At 45.0% G+C, this 22,060-nt stretch overlaps 1 protein-coding gene across 1 annotated transcript in view; it reads left to right on the top strand.

The window, feature by feature from the left end:
* Positions 1 to 22,060, top strand: part of DNAH10 (dynein axonemal heavy chain 10) — a 149,394-nt gene that overhangs the window by 63,691 nt on the left and 63,643 nt on the right. Inside the window, exons 29-39 of the mRNA XM_022597911.3 lie at positions 1,520 to 1,753; positions 3,281 to 3,504; positions 8,993 to 9,262; positions 9,409 to 9,592; positions 11,285 to 11,419; positions 12,586 to 12,738; positions 14,927 to 15,115; positions 16,517 to 16,663; positions 17,246 to 17,437; positions 19,294 to 19,412; positions 20,994 to 21,152. Of these exons, the coding sequence (XP_022453619.2) occupies positions 1,520 to 1,753; positions 3,281 to 3,504; positions 8,993 to 9,262; positions 9,409 to 9,592; positions 11,285 to 11,419; positions 12,586 to 12,738; positions 14,927 to 15,115; positions 16,517 to 16,663; positions 17,246 to 17,437; positions 19,294 to 19,412; positions 20,994 to 21,152 (2,006 nt within the window). The remainder of the gene's footprint in view (positions 1 to 1,519; positions 1,754 to 3,280; positions 3,505 to 8,992; positions 9,263 to 9,408; positions 9,593 to 11,284; positions 11,420 to 12,585; positions 12,739 to 14,926; positions 15,116 to 16,516; positions 16,664 to 17,245; positions 17,438 to 19,293; positions 19,413 to 20,993; positions 21,153 to 22,060) is intronic.

The following is a 22,060-nucleotide window of genomic DNA, read 5'->3' as shown; positions in this document are numbered from 1 at the left end:
CACTAATAAAGATATTTTATATAATCCTATCTTATAATTTTCTCTTAATATTATAAGAAACATAGTTTATATTATAAACTATCTGAGAAAATGTTTTAATGCCTTTATATGTTCTGGTGAGTGGCTTGACATTAATTTAGTTGATTATTGTCTAGTAACTGGACATCTTGTTTGAAGCGAAATGCTTTGCTTTCATAAATAATTTGCAGTTTGTGTCTAAAGTTTTTTCCGTATTTAGGGTATCTTACGATAGATTGTTTACAAGTAAATTACCCATGAGAGACTATGCTCATTTTAAAGTCCTTCCAGAAAGGGTGGTACCAGTGATCACTGCTGCTGGTAATTAGTGGGGCGAGGATTTTCACCCAGCCCACCTGACCTCAAAGCCCAGGTACTCTGCTACTCAGCGATGCTGTTGTATTCTCCAGTTACGGGCAGCCAGCTCACGTTTTGGATCTCTTTTGTCCATTAGAGTTTATGATTTTTTTTCTTATCCATCTGCATAAGCTTTTTTTGAAACTTAAAAAAATTATGCAACAGATACCTATTCATTATATAGAAGGACTTAGACATTATAAAAAAGCAAAAAGAAAGAAAGAAAGAAAAAGAAAGGAAAAAATAGCTACAATCGCATGCCCAAGATAAACATTTCAATAGTTCAACATGTATCTTTCCAGAATTTGTTAATTCCTATGTAAACATATCAATAAATATGTAATTATTCTATGAAATAGGATCATTCTTATCAGTATGATCTTTTTAAAATTTAACATCCTCATCATATATTTCAATAAATAAACATCTAAATTGTCACAGCAAATTTTGACCTGATTCCCTCTCGTTGGACATTTAGACTGTTTCCTTTCCTTTCTTATCATTATGTTTTTGCCATTATATAGAGTGGGGAATATTCAGGTGCAAACAGATTGCTCAGAGTGAAACTGCTGGCTTTATTCATCCAGCAAATGCTGATGGAGGGTCTGCTGTGTGCAGACACTGTTGTAGGCACTTGGGGAAACACTGAACAAAAGACAGAAAGATCTCTAGGCAGGGCAGCTGACCTTCTAGTGGGAAGATGGAAAAAAAATAAACATCGGAAATAAGTAAGTTATGTATATATAGTACGTTAGGAAGTATTTACTTATTTATTTTGAATTTTTTAGTAGATATTTATTTATTTATTTAGCTGCGCCGGGTCTTAATTGTGGCACGCGGGATGTTTGTTGCCGCATGTGGGATTTTAGTTGCGGCACGTGGGATCTAGTTCCCTGACTAGGGATTGAACCCCGGGCCCCCTGCATCGGGAGAGTGGAGTTTTAGCCACTGGACCACCAGGGAAGTCCCTGAAGGTGCTTATTTAAACACTTAACAGTTTTTGCCAATTTGGCCTCCCTGAAGGCGGGGGTTCTGGTTTGTCGGGTTTGTTCTGTTGTGCCTGGACCCTGGCAGATGCCCACCTGGGACAGGAGCCGGGCTCCCGCTTCCCTGGCTTGACAGCTGTCCTCTTGACTTTGTCCAGATCATGGGCGAGACCTTGAAAGACCCCGTGATCAAGAGATGCTGTGAGGCCCCGAACCGCCTCAGAGAGCTGCAGAACATCAGCGAGGGCCTGGAGAGGTGCCAGAAGAGCCTGAACGACTACTTGGATTCCAAGAGGAACGCCTTCCCCAGGTTCTTCTTCATTTCTGATGACGAGTTGCTCAGCATCCTGGGCAGCAGTGACCCCCTCTGCGTCCAGGAGCACATGATCAAGGTCGGCCCCCCGGGGCTCCCAGGGGAGAGGTGGCGTAAGCTCTGTAACTGCACCTTGCTGTATTCAAGTCTTCTACACAGTTTGGTTCAACCCAGGGGTTTAAGACTGTGAACCGCTGCTGGGGTTTTTATCTGAAGCATAACTCTGATGAAATCCACTGTAGTCTGAAGTCACACCAGCACTCAGCTGCTATCTGTTGCGCTTTTTCCACAGTCCCCCAAACAACATTTTTTGGAGAAACTAAAACAATACAGAAATACACAAAGACTAATATAATAAGCAGAAAGACAATACAGGATAGTGGTATAGCTCATCCAGCCAGGTGTCTGAGTTCAAATCCTGACTCTACATGGATTTGCTGTGTGACCTTTGGCAAGTTACTTAACCTCTCTGGGCATCAGTTTTCTTCTCTGTAAATGCAGATAACTCCAATTATAAAAATTTATAACGATAAAGATTAAATGGGTTAATATTTGTAAAGTACTTAGAACAGTGCCTGACTTACAGTGTTGGCTAAAGAACCTTATCTACCACCCAGAATTGACACTCTTATTACCAGTTAGTCATATTTGCTTTGTCTCTTATTTTGTAAAATAAATTTGTAGAGATAAAGTTGACATACTCTTCATTCCATCCCCGTTCACAGTTCTTCCTCCACTTTCAAGAGGCAGCCACTATCATGGCTATGATGTAATTCCTTCCAACCCATGTTTTCATACTTTTACATAAACTTATGTATATCTGTGAGCGATATTGAATGGCAGGAAACACAACAGACAAAACTGTCTCTTGTAATGGAGAGTCAGAGCTGGGCCAGGAGTAATCTTTGGTCAACTAATCAAAGCTCTATATTTAGTATCAACCCAGAGCAAGGTTTCTCAGCCTTGGCAGTATTGGCATCTTGGGCCAAATAACTTTTTTCTCTCTCTGTGTGTATATGTGTGTGTGTCGGGGGTGGGAGTGGGGGGCTGTCCTGTGCATTGTAGGATGTTCAGCAGCATCCCTGACCTCTACCCAAAAGATGCCAGGAGCATCCCTCTCCAGCTATGATGACCAAAAATGTCTCCAGACGGCACCCAGTGTCCCCTGGGGGCAAAATCATCCGTGGTGGAGAACCAGTGTTTTCGAGCAATTCCTTTATTCCAGATAAATAAAGCACTAAGGATCAAGTACTTAATGCAATACTTTTCCTTCGATTAATGCTGATTTCAGCTGGTCCGTATATCCAGATACCGCTCCATATCAGCATATACCCTAGAATCTCAAGTGTGTGTGTTGGCGGGGGGAATCTGTCTTCTCTTTCTTTCTTTTTGTTTAATCTACACCGACCTTTGCATAGTTCAGGATAAGCGAAAGTACCCAATGAACGTTAGTCATTGAATGAATGGACATCTATTTAGCATGTGGTCTCTGATGCTATTGCTGGCATCCTGGCAGCACTGATGTGTGATGAGGCACTGCAGGCTGTTCTTTGATTCCAGAACCCAGGGAAGGTATTACAGGGTGGCTTCTTCCACTGTATTGCAGATGTACGACAACATAGCACTGCTGAGGTTTAATGACGGCGACAGTGGAGAAAAACTGGTGTCTGCCATGATTTCAGCAGAAGGAGAGGTCATGGAGTTCCGGAAGATCATCTGGGCCGAGGGGCGCGTGGAGGACTGGATGACAGCAATTTTGAATGAAATGCGAAGAACTAACAGGCTAATTACCAAAGAGGCTATCTTTAGATACTGTGAAGACAGAACCAGGTAAGATTGTAAATGTGATTGTGTGTTACTTTATCATATTTATGGTCATAATGGATCAATTTTCAAGGTTTGGAGTAGATCAACTGACATTTCAAATGAGGTTTTCTTTTCCTGCCGTAGCTAAATCAGCTGATGTATATCTGTCCTGTAAGGATCACCTCACATAGCACGTCTCAAAGTGTGGTCCCCGGACCGGCAGCATCAGGGTCCCTGGGAGCCTGTTAGAAATGCATATTCCTGGGCCCCATCCCAAACCTGCCCCCAACAGAAATTCTCAAGGGACTTCCCTGCTGGTCCAGTGGGTAAGACTTCATGCTCCCAATGCAGGGGGCCTGGGTTCAATCCCTGATTGGGGAACTAGATCCCACATGCGTGCCGCAACTAAGAGTTCTCATGCTGCAACCAAGAAGTCCACATGCTGCAGCTAAGATCCCGCGTGCTGCAACTAAGGCTTGGTGCAGCCAAAACAAACAAACGAACAAATAAATATTAGAAAAAAGAAAAGAAATTCTCAGGGTGGGGCCCAGGGATCTGGGTTTTCACAATATCCCAGGGGATTCTGAGCTCAGGTGTGAGAACCTAGTGACCCACCAGAAACCAGGTGTTCATTAAGGTGGATTCTATGTGTAGGTGAATGGGTAAAGTTGTTTCTAACGTAGTTGATGAATTTCAACCATTCTTTGATTTTTGTGGCCTAGAAGCTTCCAAGCACTGAGCTGAACCACGCCTGATCCTAGTGGCTAAGAGGGCTGAACTCAAAGCCCGTAAAGCATCTTTGGGTAACCTTCCAGGAGAGCTGTATATCTGGCAGGGCCTTTGTGCAGACACAAAGTCTTTATTTGTATGAGAACACCGTCCTCTTGGTTTCGCTTGCTGCCTTTTTGATTTTACAGACTGAAAATGTCTGTTTAAATTATTAGAACAGAGCATAATATTTGTCTGATCAGGATCCTGCTTTTTCTTAGGTTCTGCACCATATTAAAAAATTGGTTTACCTCTTTATGTCATCGGGTGTCTATATATATATACACACACATACATTCAGTGGTGTGTTAGTAAGCTAGCTCTCTGGGGAAAAAAAAGCTTTGCTGTGGAGCCTTTCCCAATTCCCATGGTGTAAATACTCCCACATGTCTGATTTCAAGAAGGCTAAGTGGAGGGAATTCCCTGGCAGTCCAGTGGTTAAGACTCTACCCTTTCACTGCCAAGGGCCTGGGTTCGGTCCCTGGTTGGGGAACTGAGAGCCAGCAAGCTGCGCGCCGTGGCCAAAATTAAAAAAAAAACAAAAAACAAAACGCTGAATGGAATAATGGTAAGAAGTTTAACATGCCACTTGCAAAATTCCTGAATATTTGTCGGTTACCTCTCATGAGCTGATAGGAGGTGGCCTTAACCCATCATGGGCTGTATTCATTCATTTTACTAGTGTTTACTGGATTCCTGCTCTGGGCTAATCACTGTGCTTGATGCTCTTTCAACACTGAACTAGACAGAAACCACTGCCCTTCAGAAGTAGAGATCGCGGAATATCTAAAAATCTCTACGATGTTCCCAAATCGCATGAATTTTATATCTGCATTTATTCATTTTATTTGCCTCATAACCACTACTTTGCCAGGGTGTTGCTATGTGTGACAACGTGTGGTTGGTGGAAGACAGAGTTAAGAGAATTCAACCTGATTAATTGGGAAATGTCTGAGCCACCCTTTCCTCACCTAAATACCGCTCTGCTAAAGCGAACTTGTCGCTCCTAATGAAGGGGGTGAGTCACTGAAATGATAATATTGATTTACGTGAGCGGACATGTTTCAGCATCACTGAGAGCGCAGGCCCAGGTGTATGTAGCCCCAGAGCACACCCGCTGCCCTGGGATTTGCCAAACACCATCATGTTCATCTTAGCTCTGCCCTGAACCACTTGATTTTCTCTGGTTATAGTGTTTCCACCTCTCCTGAATTCCTACTTCCCAGGTTTGTTGCCTTTCGCAAGCTCCATCTTTGTTCATTTCAGTACCGTCGCCTGGACCTCCATCACCTTTGATACATCTCTCTTGTGTGTCGGGAACATAACTATACATACTATTTAGGTTTTAGAGGCACCGCACAATTTTAACACAAGACATTAAAGCCAAATACTTTTTATTGTTTTAAGTATTCTTTAAAATTTATTTTGCCATTAATTGTCCATCATCAAGATAATGACTCGTCATTTACAGTCACTTTTACTGGATTGGAACTTATAGCTCTGGGTCCATTATTTTTTTAGGTACGATTTAGAAGAAAAGTTTGCCCTAATGTGTTTCAAGGCACTTACCAGCTTTGGAAATTAGTATGTCAGTAGGGGAAATCCAACCGGCTGATAAACATGTGAAAAGAGGAAAGACTTCACTGGTCCTCCAGGATCTGCAGATTAAGGCCGAATGAGATATTGTTTTGTTCACCTTTCAGATTGGCAAAAAATGCCAAAGAATATAACGCCTAGTGCTGGAGAGGGTGTGGTGAGAAGGACAGCAGTATGCATGGCTGGTGGGGGGACGGATTGCTACAACGTTTTAAAGTAATTTGACTTTTGCTTTTGTACTGGTCGCCCTGCACTTGGGATTCTGGTCCATAACACTAGAAGCCACTCTGACTCCTCAGGATGTGCGTAAAGCAGGGTTTCTCGCCATCGGTGCCGTTGACATCTGGGGCCGGATAATTCTTTGCTGTGGGAGACCGTCCTGTTTATTGTAGGATGTTTAGCAGCATCCCTGGTCTCTAGCACCCACTAGATGCCAGCAATACCCTTTCCCCCAGTTGTGACAACCAAAAATGCCTCCAGACAGTGCCAGACAATGTAGAGAGATGTTTACCGTGGTATCGTTTGTATTGGCAAAAGAACTGGAAGCAACTTGAATAGACATCAGTGCGGAAACGTCTGCTTAAATTGCGATCCTTTGGTGCTCTGAAATATCGTGCAGCTTTGACGAGGACCTGGTCAGACCTATGTCCGTTGACCTAGACGCATGCCCACTAGAACCAATAGGTGAGAAAAGCAAGGTGCGGTGTAGCCTGTGTTCCCTGATGCCGATTTTGGAGAAACAGCCCTCACAACCCCTTCTCCCCATATTTGTGTATCTTGAACTTTGAACAGGTTTGTATGAGAATGGAAAAGAGTGCCGAGTGACACTCAGGAAACTATAACAAGGAACCACGGGGGTGTGTGGTCAGAGATAATTAATTTTTTTGTTGGAATTTTTTTTTTTCTGCGGTACGCGGGCCTCTCACTGCTGCGGCCTCTCCCGTTGCGGAGCACGGGCTCCGGACGCCCCGGCTCAGTGGCCGTGGCTCACGGGCCCAGCCGCTCTGCGGCATGTGGGATCTTCCCGGACCGGGGCACGAACCCGTATCCCCTGCATCGGCAGGCGGACTGTCAACCACTGCGCCACCAGGGAAGCCCGGAATTTTTAAAAATTAAAAAATTCTTACAGTATGCCCATAATGTTAAATAATTTTTAAACATCTGTAAAGACACATCTTTAAAGTGATCTGGCATCTTTTACACAGTCATGCACCTGTAACTTTTTCATGTGCATGTCTCTGTTGGCCTGGTGTTTTACTATCTGACCAGAAGAGTTTTATTCTCCTTTGCTTACCTGCAGCTCATACTTTGCCTTCCCTATTCCAGATCAAAGAAATAGATGTTTTTTTAAATGAAGTATAGTTGATTTACCATATTGTGTTAGTTTCAGGTGTACAGCAAAGTGATTCTATATACACACACTCATATATACATTCCTGATTCTTTTCCTTTATAGGTTACTACAAGATATTGAATATAATTCCCTGTGCTATACAGTAAATCCTGTTGCTTATCTATTTTATGTATATTGGTTCATATCTGTTAATCCCATACTCCTAATTTATTTCCCGCCTTCCTGTTTAGTAACCATAAGTTTGTCTTCTATGTCTGAGTCTGTTTCTGTTTCATAAATAAGTTCATTTGTATTATTTTTTAGATTCCACATATAAGTGATATCATATGATGTTTGTCTTTGTCTGACTTACTTCACTGAGTATCATAATCTCTAGGTCCATCCGTGTTGCTGCAAATGGCATTATTTCATTCTGTTTTATGACTGAGTAATATTCCATTGTATTAGGTTGCTTCCATGGCCTGGCTGTTGTAAGTAGTGCTGCTGTAAACATTGAGGTGCATATATCTTTTTGTTTTGGCTGCACCACGCAGCTTGTGGGATCTTAGTTCCCTGACCAGGGATCGAACCCACGCCCGCTGCAGTGGAAGCGTGGAGTGTTAACCACTGGACCGCCAGGGAAGTCCCCATATATCTTTTTGAATTAGAATTTTTGTCTTTTCCGGGTATCTGCCCAGGAGTGGGATTGCTGGATCATACGGTAACTCTATTTTTAGTTTTTGAAGAAGCCTCCATACTGTTCTCTGTAGTGGCTGCACCAGTTTACATTCCCACCAACGGTGCAGGGTTCCCTTCGTTCCACACCCTCTCCAGCGTTTATGTTTGTAGACTTTTTGATGATGGCCATTCTGACCGGTGTGAGGTGGTACCTCATTGCAGTTTTGATTTGCATTTATCTAGTAATTAGCATTGTTGAGCATCTTTTCATGTGCCTGTTGGCCATCTATATGAAAGAAATAGATCCTTTTTTTAATATTTTAATTTTATTGGAGCATAGTTGATTTACAATGTTGTGTCTACACAACATTGTAGCTTTAGTGTGTACAGCAAAGTGATTCAGTTATCCATATACATATATCCATTCTTTTGTAGATTCTTGTCTCATATAGGTTATCACAGAATATTGGGTAGAGTTCCCTGTCCTTGCTGGTTATCTGTCTTACATATAGTAGTGTGTGTATGTTCATCCCAAGCTCCTGACTTATCACTCCCCCACAAGTTTCCCATTTGGTAACCATGAGTTTGTTTTCGATATCTATGTCTGCTTCTGTTTTGTAAACAAGTTCATTTGTATCTTTTTTGAAAATTAGATTCCACATATGAGTGCTGTCATGTGATATTTGTCTTTCTCTGTGTGACCTGTTTCACTTAGTATGATCATCTCTAGGTCCATCTGTGTTGCTGCAAATGGCATTATCTCATTCTTTTTATGGCTGAGTAGTATTCCATTGTATAAATGGACCACATCTTCTTTACCCATTCCTCTGTTGATGGACAACTAGGTTGCTTCCACGTCTTGGCTACTGTAAATCGTGCAGCACTGAACATTGGGGTGCATGTATCCTTCCGGATTATGGTTTTCTCCGGGTATACGTCTAGGAGTGGGATTGCTGGGTCATATGGTAGTTCTATTTTAAGTTTTTTAAAGGAAGCTCCATACTGTTCTCCATAGTAGCTGTACCAATTTACAACAGTGTACAGCAGGATTTCCTTTTGAAAGAATTAGATTCTTGACAGGACCGTTTTTGGTCCCAGTCCTGGGAAAATCTCGTTGAAGGTGTGCTTTTCCCTTAGGGTCGACTGGATGCTCCTGTACCAAGGGATGGTGGTGCTGGCCGCCAGCCAGGTGTGGTGGACCTGGGAAGTGGAAGATGTCTTCCGCAAAGTGCAGCAAGGGGAGAAGCAGGCCATGAAGAACTACGGCCAGAAGATGCACCGGCAGATTGATGAGCTGGTCACTCGGATCACCATGTCCTTAAGCAGAAATGACAGAAAGAAATACAACACCGTCCTCATCATTGACGTACACGCCCGAGATATAGTTGACTCTTTCATACGGGGCAGGTAGGGACCTGCCTAGGGCACTGGCGTCTCGAGACCTGTCTTTTGTCGTCCTCTGGCCTCTCTCAGCATCTCTCCTTCCTCTCCCTTGTCCACCTTCTGCTGCATCTCTTTCTCTCTTCACTTATCCCCCGTTGCTCACCTTCCAGCATTCTCGAGGCCCGGGAGTTCGAATGGGAAAGTCAGCTGCGGTTTTACTGGGACCGAGAACCAGATGAGCTGAACATCCGCCAGTGCACGGGGACCTTCAGCTACGGCTACGAGTACATGGGTTTGAACGGGAGGCTGGTTATCACGCCCCTTACGGACCGGATTTACCTGACTCTCACTCAGGTGACTGGCAGCCTGGGTCTCTTGGTGATCGTTCACCTGGGGTTACGTGTTTTTCTCTAAGGGTGACTATGTTAATTGTGATGGTGTACTGGGTTGACCAGTGTCCCCTACCCTGCCCCAAATTCAGGTCTGCTCGGAAGCTCGGATGTGACCTTATTTAGAAATAGGGTCTTGGCAGATCGAATTAGTTAAGGATTGGGGTGAGAACATCCTGGATTAGGGCCCTAATACCAGTGACTGATGTCTTGTAAGAAGAGAAGAGAACACAGAGACACAGAGAAAGTGATGTGAAGATGGAGGCAGAGACGGGAGGGATGCGGCCACAAGCCAGGGACACCTGGGGCCACCAGAAGCTGGAAGAGGCCAGGAAGGATCCTCCCCTGGAGCCTTCGGAAGGAGTGTGGCCCTACCCACACCTTGATTTCAGACTTTTAGCCTCCAGAACTGTGAAAGAATACATTTCTGTTGTTTCAAGCCAGCCAGTTTGTGGTACTTTGTTACGGCAGCCCCAGGAAGTTAATGCTGAGAGTAAGGGATGTTACACTTTCAAAATCTATATAAAAGAGTTTCCATCTGGAATATGACCTACGTGCCACCTTTTGGGATTGGGCTGTTGCAAGTTCAGGCGGCCCCTAAAACCACCCTCTGGTTCAATAGTTTGCTAAAAGGAATGACAGAATTCAGTAAAGCCATTATGGTCCTGGTTATGGTTTTTGCAGCAAATGGATACAGATCAAAATCAGCAATGGGGGAAGGCATAGGACAGGGTCCAGGAGCTTCCAGCCTTCAGTTTCCTCTCTGATGCAGCTGTCCAGACAGCATCATTTCCTCTGGCAGCTCTGTGTATCATTTCCTCTGGCAGCTCTGTGTGGCCGCACGTGTGAAGTCCTGCCACCCACGGAAGCCCACCGAGCCTTGGTGGCCAGCGCTTTAACTGGGGGCTTGTCATGCAGACATGACTGACCCCCTGAATGATTGACCTTAGTCCCCAGACCCTGCAGAAGTTGACCTGATGATACCATGTGGCCCAAGGCTCCCACCATAAATCACATTGTTAGACTGTCCAGCGTGGCCCAAGGTCCCCAGATAAACAAGGACACCCTTCTCAGGCAGGGCATTCTGAGGGCTTAGAGGTCAGCTCCTAGGATCTGGAGACAAAGGGCCAAACCTTTCTTTGGGCACAATTAATCCTTCCCTTCACAGATGTCCATGTTTCCATGAGCCTTAGCTCTGGGAACTGCTATAGGCACTGTGCTCAGGGTGGGTACAGAGTCCAGCATATTGCAGAGTCCCTGGTTCCTATATAATGGGGGGCCGGGTGGGCGGTGGTCAGTGGAGGTCAACGGAGAAAGACAGAAAAGAAATGTTAAACATGGTGACTGTCATGTGACTTCCCTGGCGGTCCAGTGGTTAAGACTTCGCCTTCCAATGCAGGGGGTGCAGGCTCGATCCCTGGTTGGGGAGCTGAGATCCCACATGCCTCAGGGCCAAAAAACCAAAACATAAAACAGAAGCAATATTGTAACAAATTCAATAAAGACTTAAAAAAAAATGGTGACTGTCAGAAAAGGTGAGTGTGAGCTGGTCCATTGCCATTTATATACTCCTGCACAGACTGTCACAAACTGGGAATTGACACCTGTTTCTTTCCGTGAATCAGACAACGTATGTTTTGCATTTGGCTTCTAACAGGCGCTGTCCATGTATCTGGGTGGGGCCCCTGCTGGCCCAGCAGGTACTGGCAAAACTGAGACCACCAAGGACCTGGCCAAAGCCTTGGGCTTGCTCTGTGTTGTAACCAACTGCGGCGAAGGCATGGATTACCAAGTAAGGCCCTGGCATCACTTCCGGTACGGTCTTCTTAGGCGGAGAGCTAAAAGGGGGACAGCGTGGGAAGGCATTTCACTCCATACGCTTCCATGAGATGACATGGTGACAGCTGGAGGAACATAGTAGGAAACGTTTCACCATCACAGTCTGGGAACTTGGCTGTATCTCTTTGTTAGCAGCATGTAGGGCAAGAGTCCCAAACTAAATGCCCACTGGAGTCAGCTAGATAGTGTAAATGAATAAAGCAGCAGACAGACGATAGAGAGTGGTGGGGACTGTGGCCAACTGGAAAGCAAAGCTCCATCTAAAGGGGGGGAGCCGCTATTGAGCTTAGGTAAATTGTTGCCACTTGGAAAAGTGGACCCACTCTTGTTAGATTTTCCAACATCTCAAGAGAAGCCAGAAACCTGGGTTTTTACGTTAAAATCCTTAATTTGTGAAATCCTTGAACTTAATTACAAAACAGAAATAGAGTCACAGATGTAGAAAACAAACTTACAGTTACCGGGGGAAAGGGGAGGAGGGATAAATTGGGAGATTGGGATGGACATATATACACTACTCTATATAAACTAGATAACTGGTAAGGACCTACTGTGTAGCACAGGGAACCCTACTCAATACTCTGTAATGGCCTATATGGGAAAAGAATCTAAAAAAGAGTGTATGTATGTATATGTATAACTGATTCACTGTGCTGTACACCTGAAACTAACACAACATTGTAAATCAACTATCGTCCAATACAAATTTTTTAAAAAATCCTTAATTTGTGAAATCCTATGAGTGGTAGCTGGCCCACGAGAGGCCTTGGAAGTCTTGCCAGGAAGACCCACTACTGGGGTGGCTCTTCTCTGCCAATCTGATGAGCGTCATTTGCTTTTTTTATTTTTAAAATCTTTATTGGAGTAGAGTTGCTTTACAGTGTTGTGTTAGTTTCTGCTGTACAGCAACGTGAATCAGCTCTACATATACATATATCCCCCCTTTTTTGGATTTCTTTCCCATTTCGGTCACTACAGAACACTGAGTAGAGTTTCCTGTGCTCTACAGTAGGTTCTGATTGTCGTTCGCTTTTAATTTAGAAAATGGTATCCATACATGGATTGCTTGCAGTTTTCAAGATGAAAATTGCCCTTGTCCTGACACTTCTTTCATCCCAGGCCGTCGGGAAGATTTTCTCGGGCATTGCTCAGTGTGGGGCTTGGGGCTGTTTTGACGAGTTTAATCGCATCGATGCCTCCGTGCTCTCAGTCATCTCGTCCCAGATCCAGACGATCCGAAACGCTCTGATCCATCAGTTGACCAGGTTCCAGGTGAGGATAAGTGTGAAGCCAGCCCGGATCATGTCCCCAGGCTGGGAACCTGCTGAAACATCAGGTGGTGGACAGTCGTCTATCCAGACCAGGTTCCCCCTAGATGAAGATTTGCCCAACTTCTGCTTTCAAATGGAGATAATTGGGTTTCCCCCAATTATCAACATCTTTGATAATTAAGGACTGTAATAGTCTAAGAACTTCAAAATAATTCCAGACATGTGATTCATAGTTATAGACGGGTAGGGCAGGATTCTCAAATAAGTGATGTGTAAGACCCCCTTTCAAGGTCAAAAAATATTCTTCCCAAATTTGAGAAAAAATGACTTAAAGAAGAAAAATCAACGTTCCATCCAATCAAAATATCTTCAGTAGAAATTACCACAGTGAACAAGAAGATTTGCCTTCGCACTTGGTAAAATTACGGCATTGTAACGAGGAAGATTATTAAGGTTGTTATCAAAGTGAAAAGGCAAACTTAAAAAATCGTTGCGAATTTACTAATCTCTCCCCATCCAACAACACATTTGTAGACTCAAGTTTGGGCTGTCTGTATGAAGTTACATCAGATTAAACTGGTTGAGAATTTGGAGAAACAGGATCTTACGTAATTTAGGTAGCCCAGAGTGAGTTCTCTGTCAACGGGGACCAGAATGGCTGGACCGTTTCCCTACACTGTGATCCCAACTTGCTCTACTGCTCCTCCGGCCGCTGTCCTTGCCCCTGCGTGCCCTGAACACTTGTCACTTTATGCCACTTGCTCCACAGACATTCCACGCCCTGGGACACCATATGCATCCCTATCTGCTTGGAATTGTCCTTTTTTCTCCTTCACCTGAAAACTCCTGTACATCCTCAAAGGCCCCACAGAGCCTCACTGGGAAATTCAGGACCCAAATTCAGCATGGGTTGGTGAGGATTCCATCGTGGGCACCTCTGCGGCCCTGCACCCCACCTGCTTTCTCCCTGGACCTCAGGGCTCATGGTCAAGAGATTATGTAAACTGGGTACTGTTAAACATTTGAGGATTCTGGATGGATTTCTACTAATTAGTTCTTCTGAAACATTTTAGGGCTGAGCTTACTACTCCCATGGGAGACACATTGAGCCTGCAATGTGTTTGGGTTTCTAGAAGCTGTTTTGTTTTGTTTTGTTTTGTTTTGTGTTTTTGGCCGTGCTGTGTGGCATGCAGGATGTGGGATCTTAGTTCCCTGACCGGGGGCAGAACCCACGCCCCCTGCAGTGGAAGTGTGGAGTCTTAGCCACTGGACCACCAGGGAAGTCCCTAGAAGCCTGTGTTTTTAAGAGCAGGACTGTGTCTTGTCTCCAGAGGTTGATCTGGGACTCACATGAGATACTGAGGCGTGGGTGAGAGTAGTCTCAGTGCAGACTTGAGAGACAAGACAGCAGCCTCCATCTCTGGGGAGCATCAGCTCTCAGGCTGGGCTGCGCTCTTGTCACTGAGGCAGGCTGTGCCTCATAAAAATAAAACATCTGTCGTCTGTCTCTCTGGTGGACCATGAAAAGAAATAAAATAGTAAAATCTTAGTAGAGAGGAACGTTAAGACAGTTGAAATTCAACTGTAGGCTAAAGAGACTCAAAATATAGAGATTTCTGCATTTTGTTGGTCCATGGGGCCCCTGGAGGACACAGGCTGGTTTCTTGAACGATGCTGAGGTAGGATTCTGTCGGAAGGGTCCAGGTGACACCCAGGCAGCCAGACCAGCATGAAGGTGGGAATGGGGAGAGAAGTGACAGCTAACATGAATGAAAGTCCACTTTGTGCAAAGCAGTGGGCTGGGTGCTCTTGAATATGTTGTCTCGTTTAACTGCCACAACCTTGCAGAGAAGGAAACAGAGACTCAGAGAGGGTGAGTGACCTGCTGGAGGTCACACAGTGCCTCGAATCAACCCCCGGCTGCACACTTTCCCAACATCAGCTACTTCTCAAGTGGACAGACCCTTGATTCACATCAGAGTTTGGGGGTCGGCTGAGGCTGGCACCCCAGAACATTGAGGCCGTAAGCACGAGGACTCTGCATTTATCACTGGGAAAGGGCAAGAGACAGATGGTGGTGTCTGTCTTGTACCCATGAAAGGAAGAGCCATGCGGCTCCCCAGGCCTCCTTGCCCCATGGTAGGCTGGCCAGCAGCATAACCCTTCCTTCCTTTCCTCTCGTCCCCTAGTTTGAAGGGCAGGAGATCTCCCTGGACTCAAGAATGGGCATCTTCATCACCATGAACCCCGGCTACGCAGGCCGTACGGAACTGCCCGAGTCAGTGAAGGCCCTGTTCCGGCCCGTGGTGGTGATTGTGCCTGACCTGCAGCAGATCTGTGAGATCATGCTGTTCTCTGAGGGCTTCTTCTGGGCCAAGGTGAGGTCCCTTACCGCCAGGCGTCTCTGCACCCGCCTGGGTCTGCTCGCAGATGGGGGCCCTGGGACATTTTCATTCCGTGTGGCTTTTCAAATTGTTTTGCTTTATCTCTCTCCCTTTTCTCTCTCTCTCTCTGTCTCTTTCTCTTTTTTAAAGCTGGGAGTGCATCATTTTTTTAAATGAAATTAATTTATTTGGCCACATTGTGCTGCATGCGGGATCTTAGTTCCCCAACCAGGGACTGAACCTGGTGCCCCCTGCAGTGGAAGTGTGGAGTCTTAACCACTGGACCACCAGGGAAGTCCTCCCTTTCTCTCTTTTTAAAATTATAACTTTTATTTTGGAATCATTTGACTCACAAGAGATGGCAGCGGTAGTCCAGAGAGTTCCAGGTACCGCTCATCCAGCTTCCCGCAGTGATAACATCAAAACCAGGAAACTGGGGCTTCCCTGGTGGTCCAGTGGTTAAGACTTCGCGCTCCCAATGCAGGGGGCCTGGGTTTGACCCCCGGTCGGGCAACTGGATCCCACATGCAGCACCTAAAAAATAAGATCCTGCATGCTGCAACTAAGACCCGGTGCAGCCAAATAAATAAATAAATAAATAAATATATATATATATATATATATATTTTTTTTGCGGTACGCGGGCCTCTCACTGCTGTGGCCTCTCCCCTTGTGGAGCACAGGCTCCGGACGCGCAGGCTCAGCGGCCATGGCTCATGGGCCCAGCCGCTCCGCGGCATGTGGGATCTTCCCAGGCCGGGGCACGAACCCACGTCCCCTGCATCGGCAGGCAGACTCTCAACCACTGCGCCACCAGGGAAGCCCACGAATATTTTTAAGATAAAGGATAAAGGTTGCTTCTCTGCAGTTTTTTGGTAAAGGCTCTTATTGCCAATCCTATTGTCTATGGATTTTGAGCCAGAGTGGAGAGATCTCTGGTTCTTAGTTTCAATGAGCAAAATCCCCATGCCATCCATAGGGACCAGCAAGTGTTGAATCCTTGATGTAGACCAGGTGGATGACTTGTCCCCAAAAACAGTTACAAGAAAACTTTAATAACATGTTTAGGTTAAAGGAAGCAAATTTCTGGAGTGCAATCTCTATGATTTAAAAAGTTGTATGAATTCTGTTCTTTAAGGTGGTTAAGATTTTCCTTGGCTTTCAAGGACTGTCATCCAACTCTGTCTGGTAAGGCTGGTGCTCCTTAAAATTAGGTCGTAATTTGTCACTGTTAAAAACGGAGGACACATCCTGGTATTAGTTGGAGGCAAGATTTGCTGGTTTGTAGAGCAACTTCATCTGAACATCTTTATGTCAGTTTTCTTTGTGTCATGATGTTCTGGTGTTTTCAGGGCATTTTCTTCATTTATTTTTCGTTGTCTTTTATCACAAAAGACTCTGGCCAAAAAGATGACCGTTCTGTATAAGCTGGCCCGGGAGCAGCTCTCCAAGCAACATCATTATGATTTTGGACTCAGAGCCGTTAAATCAGTGTTGGTGATGGCTGGTGAGCTGAAGAGAGGTTCTTCTGAGCTTAGGGAGGTAGGGGCCACATGCTCTAAGTTCTCTGGTTTTTTAATTTGGTTCATGTGTATTGACTAAATGCTGGGATGGAGGTGACGGGGAGCACAGGTATCAAGAGAAAGTTTTATTCTTAGCTGTCACTTCATTTACTTGTCTGGCCTTCATTTGGTCTCTTCTTCATTACATTGTTCTCTTTGAATCTGGCATATTACCATAAGGTCCAGTTCAATGTCTTCATGGTGCCAATGTTTGTGATACTTCAATGATAATAATCAGTCTACAATTGCAGGATGATGGGCTGGAGGGGTGGGGATGAACAAAATTCTCTAGAAAGCACGAACATGAGTTATTTCCTCTTTGCAATAAAAGCCAGAGGGGCGGTCACGTTTCTTTCACACGGGACTTACTCCAGAACAGAGTCTGATCAATGCCACTCTGTGGGCAATAGACTCGTGTGTCTCTCCAGAAACTGTACTTGGAATGCTTTATGTTTTATATTTCATATAAAATTTCATTGTCTACTTCATAAGACGATTTCTAGACTAGCCCTGGGGGCTTTCAGAAACATCTTTGAAGACGTCTGTGTTTCGTTCCATCCAGGATGTGGTGCTTATGAGGGCCCTTCGAGACATGAATCTGCCCAAGTTCGTGTTTGAAGACGTCCCTCTCTTCCTTGGTTTGATTTCCGATCTGTTTCCTGGACTAGACTGCCCGCGGGTTCGCTACCCCGATTTCAATGATGCTGTGGAGCAGGTGCTCCAGGAAAATGGCTACGTTGTCTTACCTGTCCAGGTAAAGTGGTACTGAGGGTGAGAGTTCCCTGGCTTTTTCTGGGTCGTTTCCATTTTTTTTTTTTTCATTTAAAAATAATTGTGGTAAAATACACATAACATTTACCATCTTAACCATTCCCCACCCCCATTTTCTTTTTCTTTTTTTTTTTTATTGTGGTAAAGTACACATAATATAAGATTTACCATTTTATCCATTTTTAGTACAGTTTAGTAATGTTAAATATACTCATGTTGTTGTGAAAGAGTTTTGCATCGTGCAAAACTGAAGCTCTGTCCCCATTAAATACTAATTCCCCCTCCTCCTCCCTCAGCCCCTGGTAACCTCTATTCTACTTTCTGTCTCTAGGCATTTGACCCCTCTGGGGACCCCGTATGAGTGGAATCATACAGTGTGTGTCCTTTTGTGTCTGGCTGATTTCACTCAGCATAGCGTCCTCAAGGTTCATCCCTGTTGTAGCATGTGTCAGGATTCCCTTCCTTTTTTTTTTTTTTTTTTTTTTTGCGGTACGCGGGCCTCTCACTGTTGTGGCCTCTCCCGTTGTGGAGCACAGGCTCCAGACGCGCAGGCTCAGCGGCCATGGCTCATGGGCCCAGCTGCTCCGCGGCATGTGGGATCTTCTCGGACCGGGGCATGAACCCGTGTCCCCTGCATCGGCAGGCGGACTCTCAACCACTGCGCCACCAGGGAAGCCCTCCTTCCTTTTGGAGGCTGAGTAATATTCCACTGTATGGATATCTCACCTTCCAAAAATGTTTTTGGCATAATGTGATCAGATAAATTAAGTATTTTGTTTTGGGGCCCAACCATCTAATCTCTCCCCAACCCACCTTTTTTTCCCCCAGAGTCACACTTGAAAAAATTTTAAATTAGATATTACAAGTAAAATTTTGATCATCTGAAGCCTGTGAGATTGTATATGTTGTCTGTAAGTCATACATTATGGCCAGAGTGTTCTGCTCAGGGCGTAAATGCCCAAAGCTGCAGGTTTGGGGTGGCTGCCTCTGGACGGGCCGCCTTGAGGCATCAGGCTACCCAGAGGCCTCAGGCCGGGGCAGCGGGTACTGACCACAGATGAGAGATCTCTGTGCACCTTTCCTGGCCCTGGTGGTTTCCTCTAGAGGTGGTTGTTTAAAAAGATGTGTTTTTCGTGGGAATGTAGAATGGTGTAGTGTAGCCACTTTGGGAAAGAGTCTGGTGGTTCCTCAAGAAGTGAAACATAGAGTTACTATATGACGAACAGCAATTTTATTCCTAGGTATAAACCCAAGAGAAATGAGAACATATTTATCCACATGAAAACTTGTCCACAAATGTTCATAGCAGCATTATTCATAAGTGCCAACAAGTGGAAATAATGCAAATATCATCAACGGATGAAGAGATAGACAAAATGTGGTCCATCCATACAATGGAATATTATTTGGCCATAAAAGGAAGGAAGTACTGACACAGGCTACACTGATGGGTGAACCTTAAAAACATGATGCTGAGTGAAAGAAGCCAGACACCCCAAACTACATACTGCACAATTCCATTTATATCATTCCATTCTTTTGTCAAGAATGGGCAAATCCATAGAGACAGACAGTAGATTAGTGGGTGCCAGGGGCTGGGGGCAACGGGCTTGGGAGACATGACGAATGAGCACAGAGGTCTTTTTCTGTGGGGGGTGATGAAAATGTTCTAAAATTGAACGTGGTAATGGTTTCACAACCTTTTAAACATACTGAAAACCACTGAATTGTTGAAACACTTTAAATGCGTGAGTTGTACGGTGTGCAGATTCTAGCTCAATAAAGCTGTTTTTAACAAAAAGCTATGTTTTAACCCAGCTGCCACTGCTTGTCCCACAGGTGGATAAGGTGGTTCAGATGTTCGAGACCATGATGACCCGCCACACGACAATGGTGGTGGGGCCCACGGGAGGGGGCAAGTCCGTGGTCATAAATGCCCTGTGTCAGGCCCAGACCAAGTGAGTATGGCATCCTCGGGGAGGGCTTTGTTGCCACGGTGGTTTCACGGTGAGGTCGGTGGCGGTATTACCTAGTCCCACTTTGCTCTCCGATTGCCTGGGAGGTTACGTTTGTCCCAGACACCCCCCTTTAAACCCAGAGCGTCTTTTTTTTTTTTTTAACTTTGGCCGCGCCACGTGGCTTGCGGGAACTTAGTTCCCTGACCAGGGATGGAACCTGTACCGCCTGCAGTGGGAGTTCGGAGTCCTAACCACTGGACGGCCAGGCAAGTCCCAAACCCAGCGCATCTTAACTTGTTTTATTGCTGATTTAGTTGATATATTTTAGAAGGCAAAGCAGTTAGCCTTTTGTGCATCAGACTGTGAATAGGTTTATTTGTGAAATGAGTATTTCAAAAACTATCTTATAAGGATGTTTTGAAAATTAACTTAGGCCGTATTTTCTTGGCGTTCAGATTGCTCCTGTAAAGTCGGTCAGGACCCCCCGCCGTTAGGCGACACTGTTATGGTATCAGAGTGGCCAAAAAGAGTGTCCCCTCCCCAAATGCCTTATCATCACCAGCCCTGCAAGAGCTATACTACTCGAAGGAAAAAGTGATTTCACACTCCTAGTATAGGATATCACAAAGACCTGTGGTGAATCGATGCCCTTATACTGAATATGGGTTTTCTGACTTCTCACCTTTCTCCTAAGCAATAGCTGCATTCCGGAAAGATTTCAGTGCGTGCTGACGTTCCAGCAAAAATCTAAATCAAGCCTTATAATCTTTGTGACTTTACCAGTTCTAGTAGGCTATAAAATCCAATTGAGTGACTGTCATTCCTTCTTCCTTCTTCTTATGTTTCTCATGAGGAAATCAGTGGACGGTGGCTTACTGATTTTAAGAGGGTTATTCCATAGCCATCCTGTATTTCATTCTTTAATTAATTCATTGTTAGATAATTTATAGAACTGTCACGTACAGATGTGAGTATAGGTATGCCACGATTATTTTTATTTATTTATTTTGTTAATTATAAACTATGTTTTGTGTGAACTTTAGTTTTCTATAGATGAATTAATCCCACGGCACTGCGGGAATTTACAGGCATTATACTGGGAAATACCCTGTCTGCATGATTTGTAGAGCCAGCAACGCAGAGCAGATGTCGTTCTGTAACTATGAGGGATTGAACATCGGGAGTTCAAAGGTTTTACGTTATCCTGGTGACTATAATCTCCTATACACTAGTTGTGAAATATTTACATGAATGTGCCATATGCATGAATATGTAAATACACAAATATGAAATATACATGAAGGTTAGCATCTGTTGCCCTCAGAAGTCAAAGCCGTGTTACCGGTTCAGACCTCACTTGTGTTGGGGCCACGTTCCTGGTGAAAGGTGGTTCCCTTGTGTTTAGTATAAGTCATTAACAGGGAGTGGGAAGCCCAGTGCAGAGTTTGGATTGTTTGCATTTTAAATTTTGGATTGGATCGAAAACACAGGGGATCTGATCCCCAACGTGGGTGACCTAGATTGTTCTCCTAATGCGTTTAGTCTGCCCGAGCCACGGCTGAAGCCTCTCCTTCGATTTAGGCTTGGGCTGGTGACAAAGCTGTATGTCCTGAACCCCAAGGCTATGAGTGTCATAGAGCTCTACGGCATCCTGGACCCCACCACCCGAGACTGGACAGATGGGGTGCTGTCCAACATCTTCAGGGAGATCAACAAGCCGACGGATAAGAAGGAGCGAAAGTGAGTATCTTTGTAGGGAGGGGAGAGCCTGGGTGGGTTCATAGTGAGTTAGCCGAAGCTTACAAAGAAACAAATGATGTATATAGTATTGTAGTTTCATGCTTGGAAGCAAACAGACTCAGGGGGCTCTGCTCACGTAGGGCCAGGTACCACCTCAGTGCTGTTTATGTGTTGTCTAAATCATGCTCCTTGACTACGATGGATCCCAGCTTACCATGGAGGAAGCTGAGATCCAGGGAAGGGGAGGAAAGAGCTTGCCCCAAGGCCAGGGATTTGAACTTGGGACATCAGAGTCCAAGCCCTCAAACGGGCACCACACCAGGCTGCCTCTACGGCAAGGTACGTCAAGGAAGGGCAACAAAGCATCGTGGAAAGTGCTGGAACACCCTTCAGAGCTGCACTTTCTCACCTGCAGGCGTGGTTGAGGCTGCCTTCCCTGCTCCAATCACTGCCCACCGCGGTGAGGGTCTAGTGAGGCCGGGAGGGGAAATGCTCTATTGGAACATCCGGTAAAAAGCCTTCTCCGGTGTTAGTTGTTCCTGTGACACCTGTCAAGTAAGCCCAGGGATGATCCTGATTGTATATTCTAGTCCAACCCCATTAATTAAAAATCCCTTAAATAACGAGTCTAACGTCTCAACTGATGACTTTTGGAACAGCCTCTTTTTAGCAATCCTCCCCTGATTCTGGATCAGTCCAGGATTTCACACTGTGCTCGGTTGTCCTATCGCTTTGACGTCTTCTAATTTCAAGCAGTTCCTTAGGTTTTCTTTATCTTTCATGGCCTTGATGTTCTGAAAGATTCTAGGCCAGGTGCTGCACAGAATGCCCTGTTTGGGTTTGTCTGTTGCTTCCTTGTAACTGGATGCAGGCTACATGTCCTTGCAGGAATCTCTCAGAAGGGACAT

Source organism: Delphinapterus leucas, chromosome 14 (genome assembly GCF_059928025.1).
Source record: "Delphinapterus leucas isolate spDelLeu-1000000601 "Yukka" chromosome 14, BTC_Dleu_Yukka2, whole genome shotgun sequence".
Taxonomy (NCBI): domain Eukaryota; kingdom Metazoa; phylum Chordata; class Mammalia; order Artiodactyla; family Monodontidae; genus Delphinapterus; species Delphinapterus leucas.
This window is presented reverse-complemented; position numbering and strand designations above follow the sequence as displayed.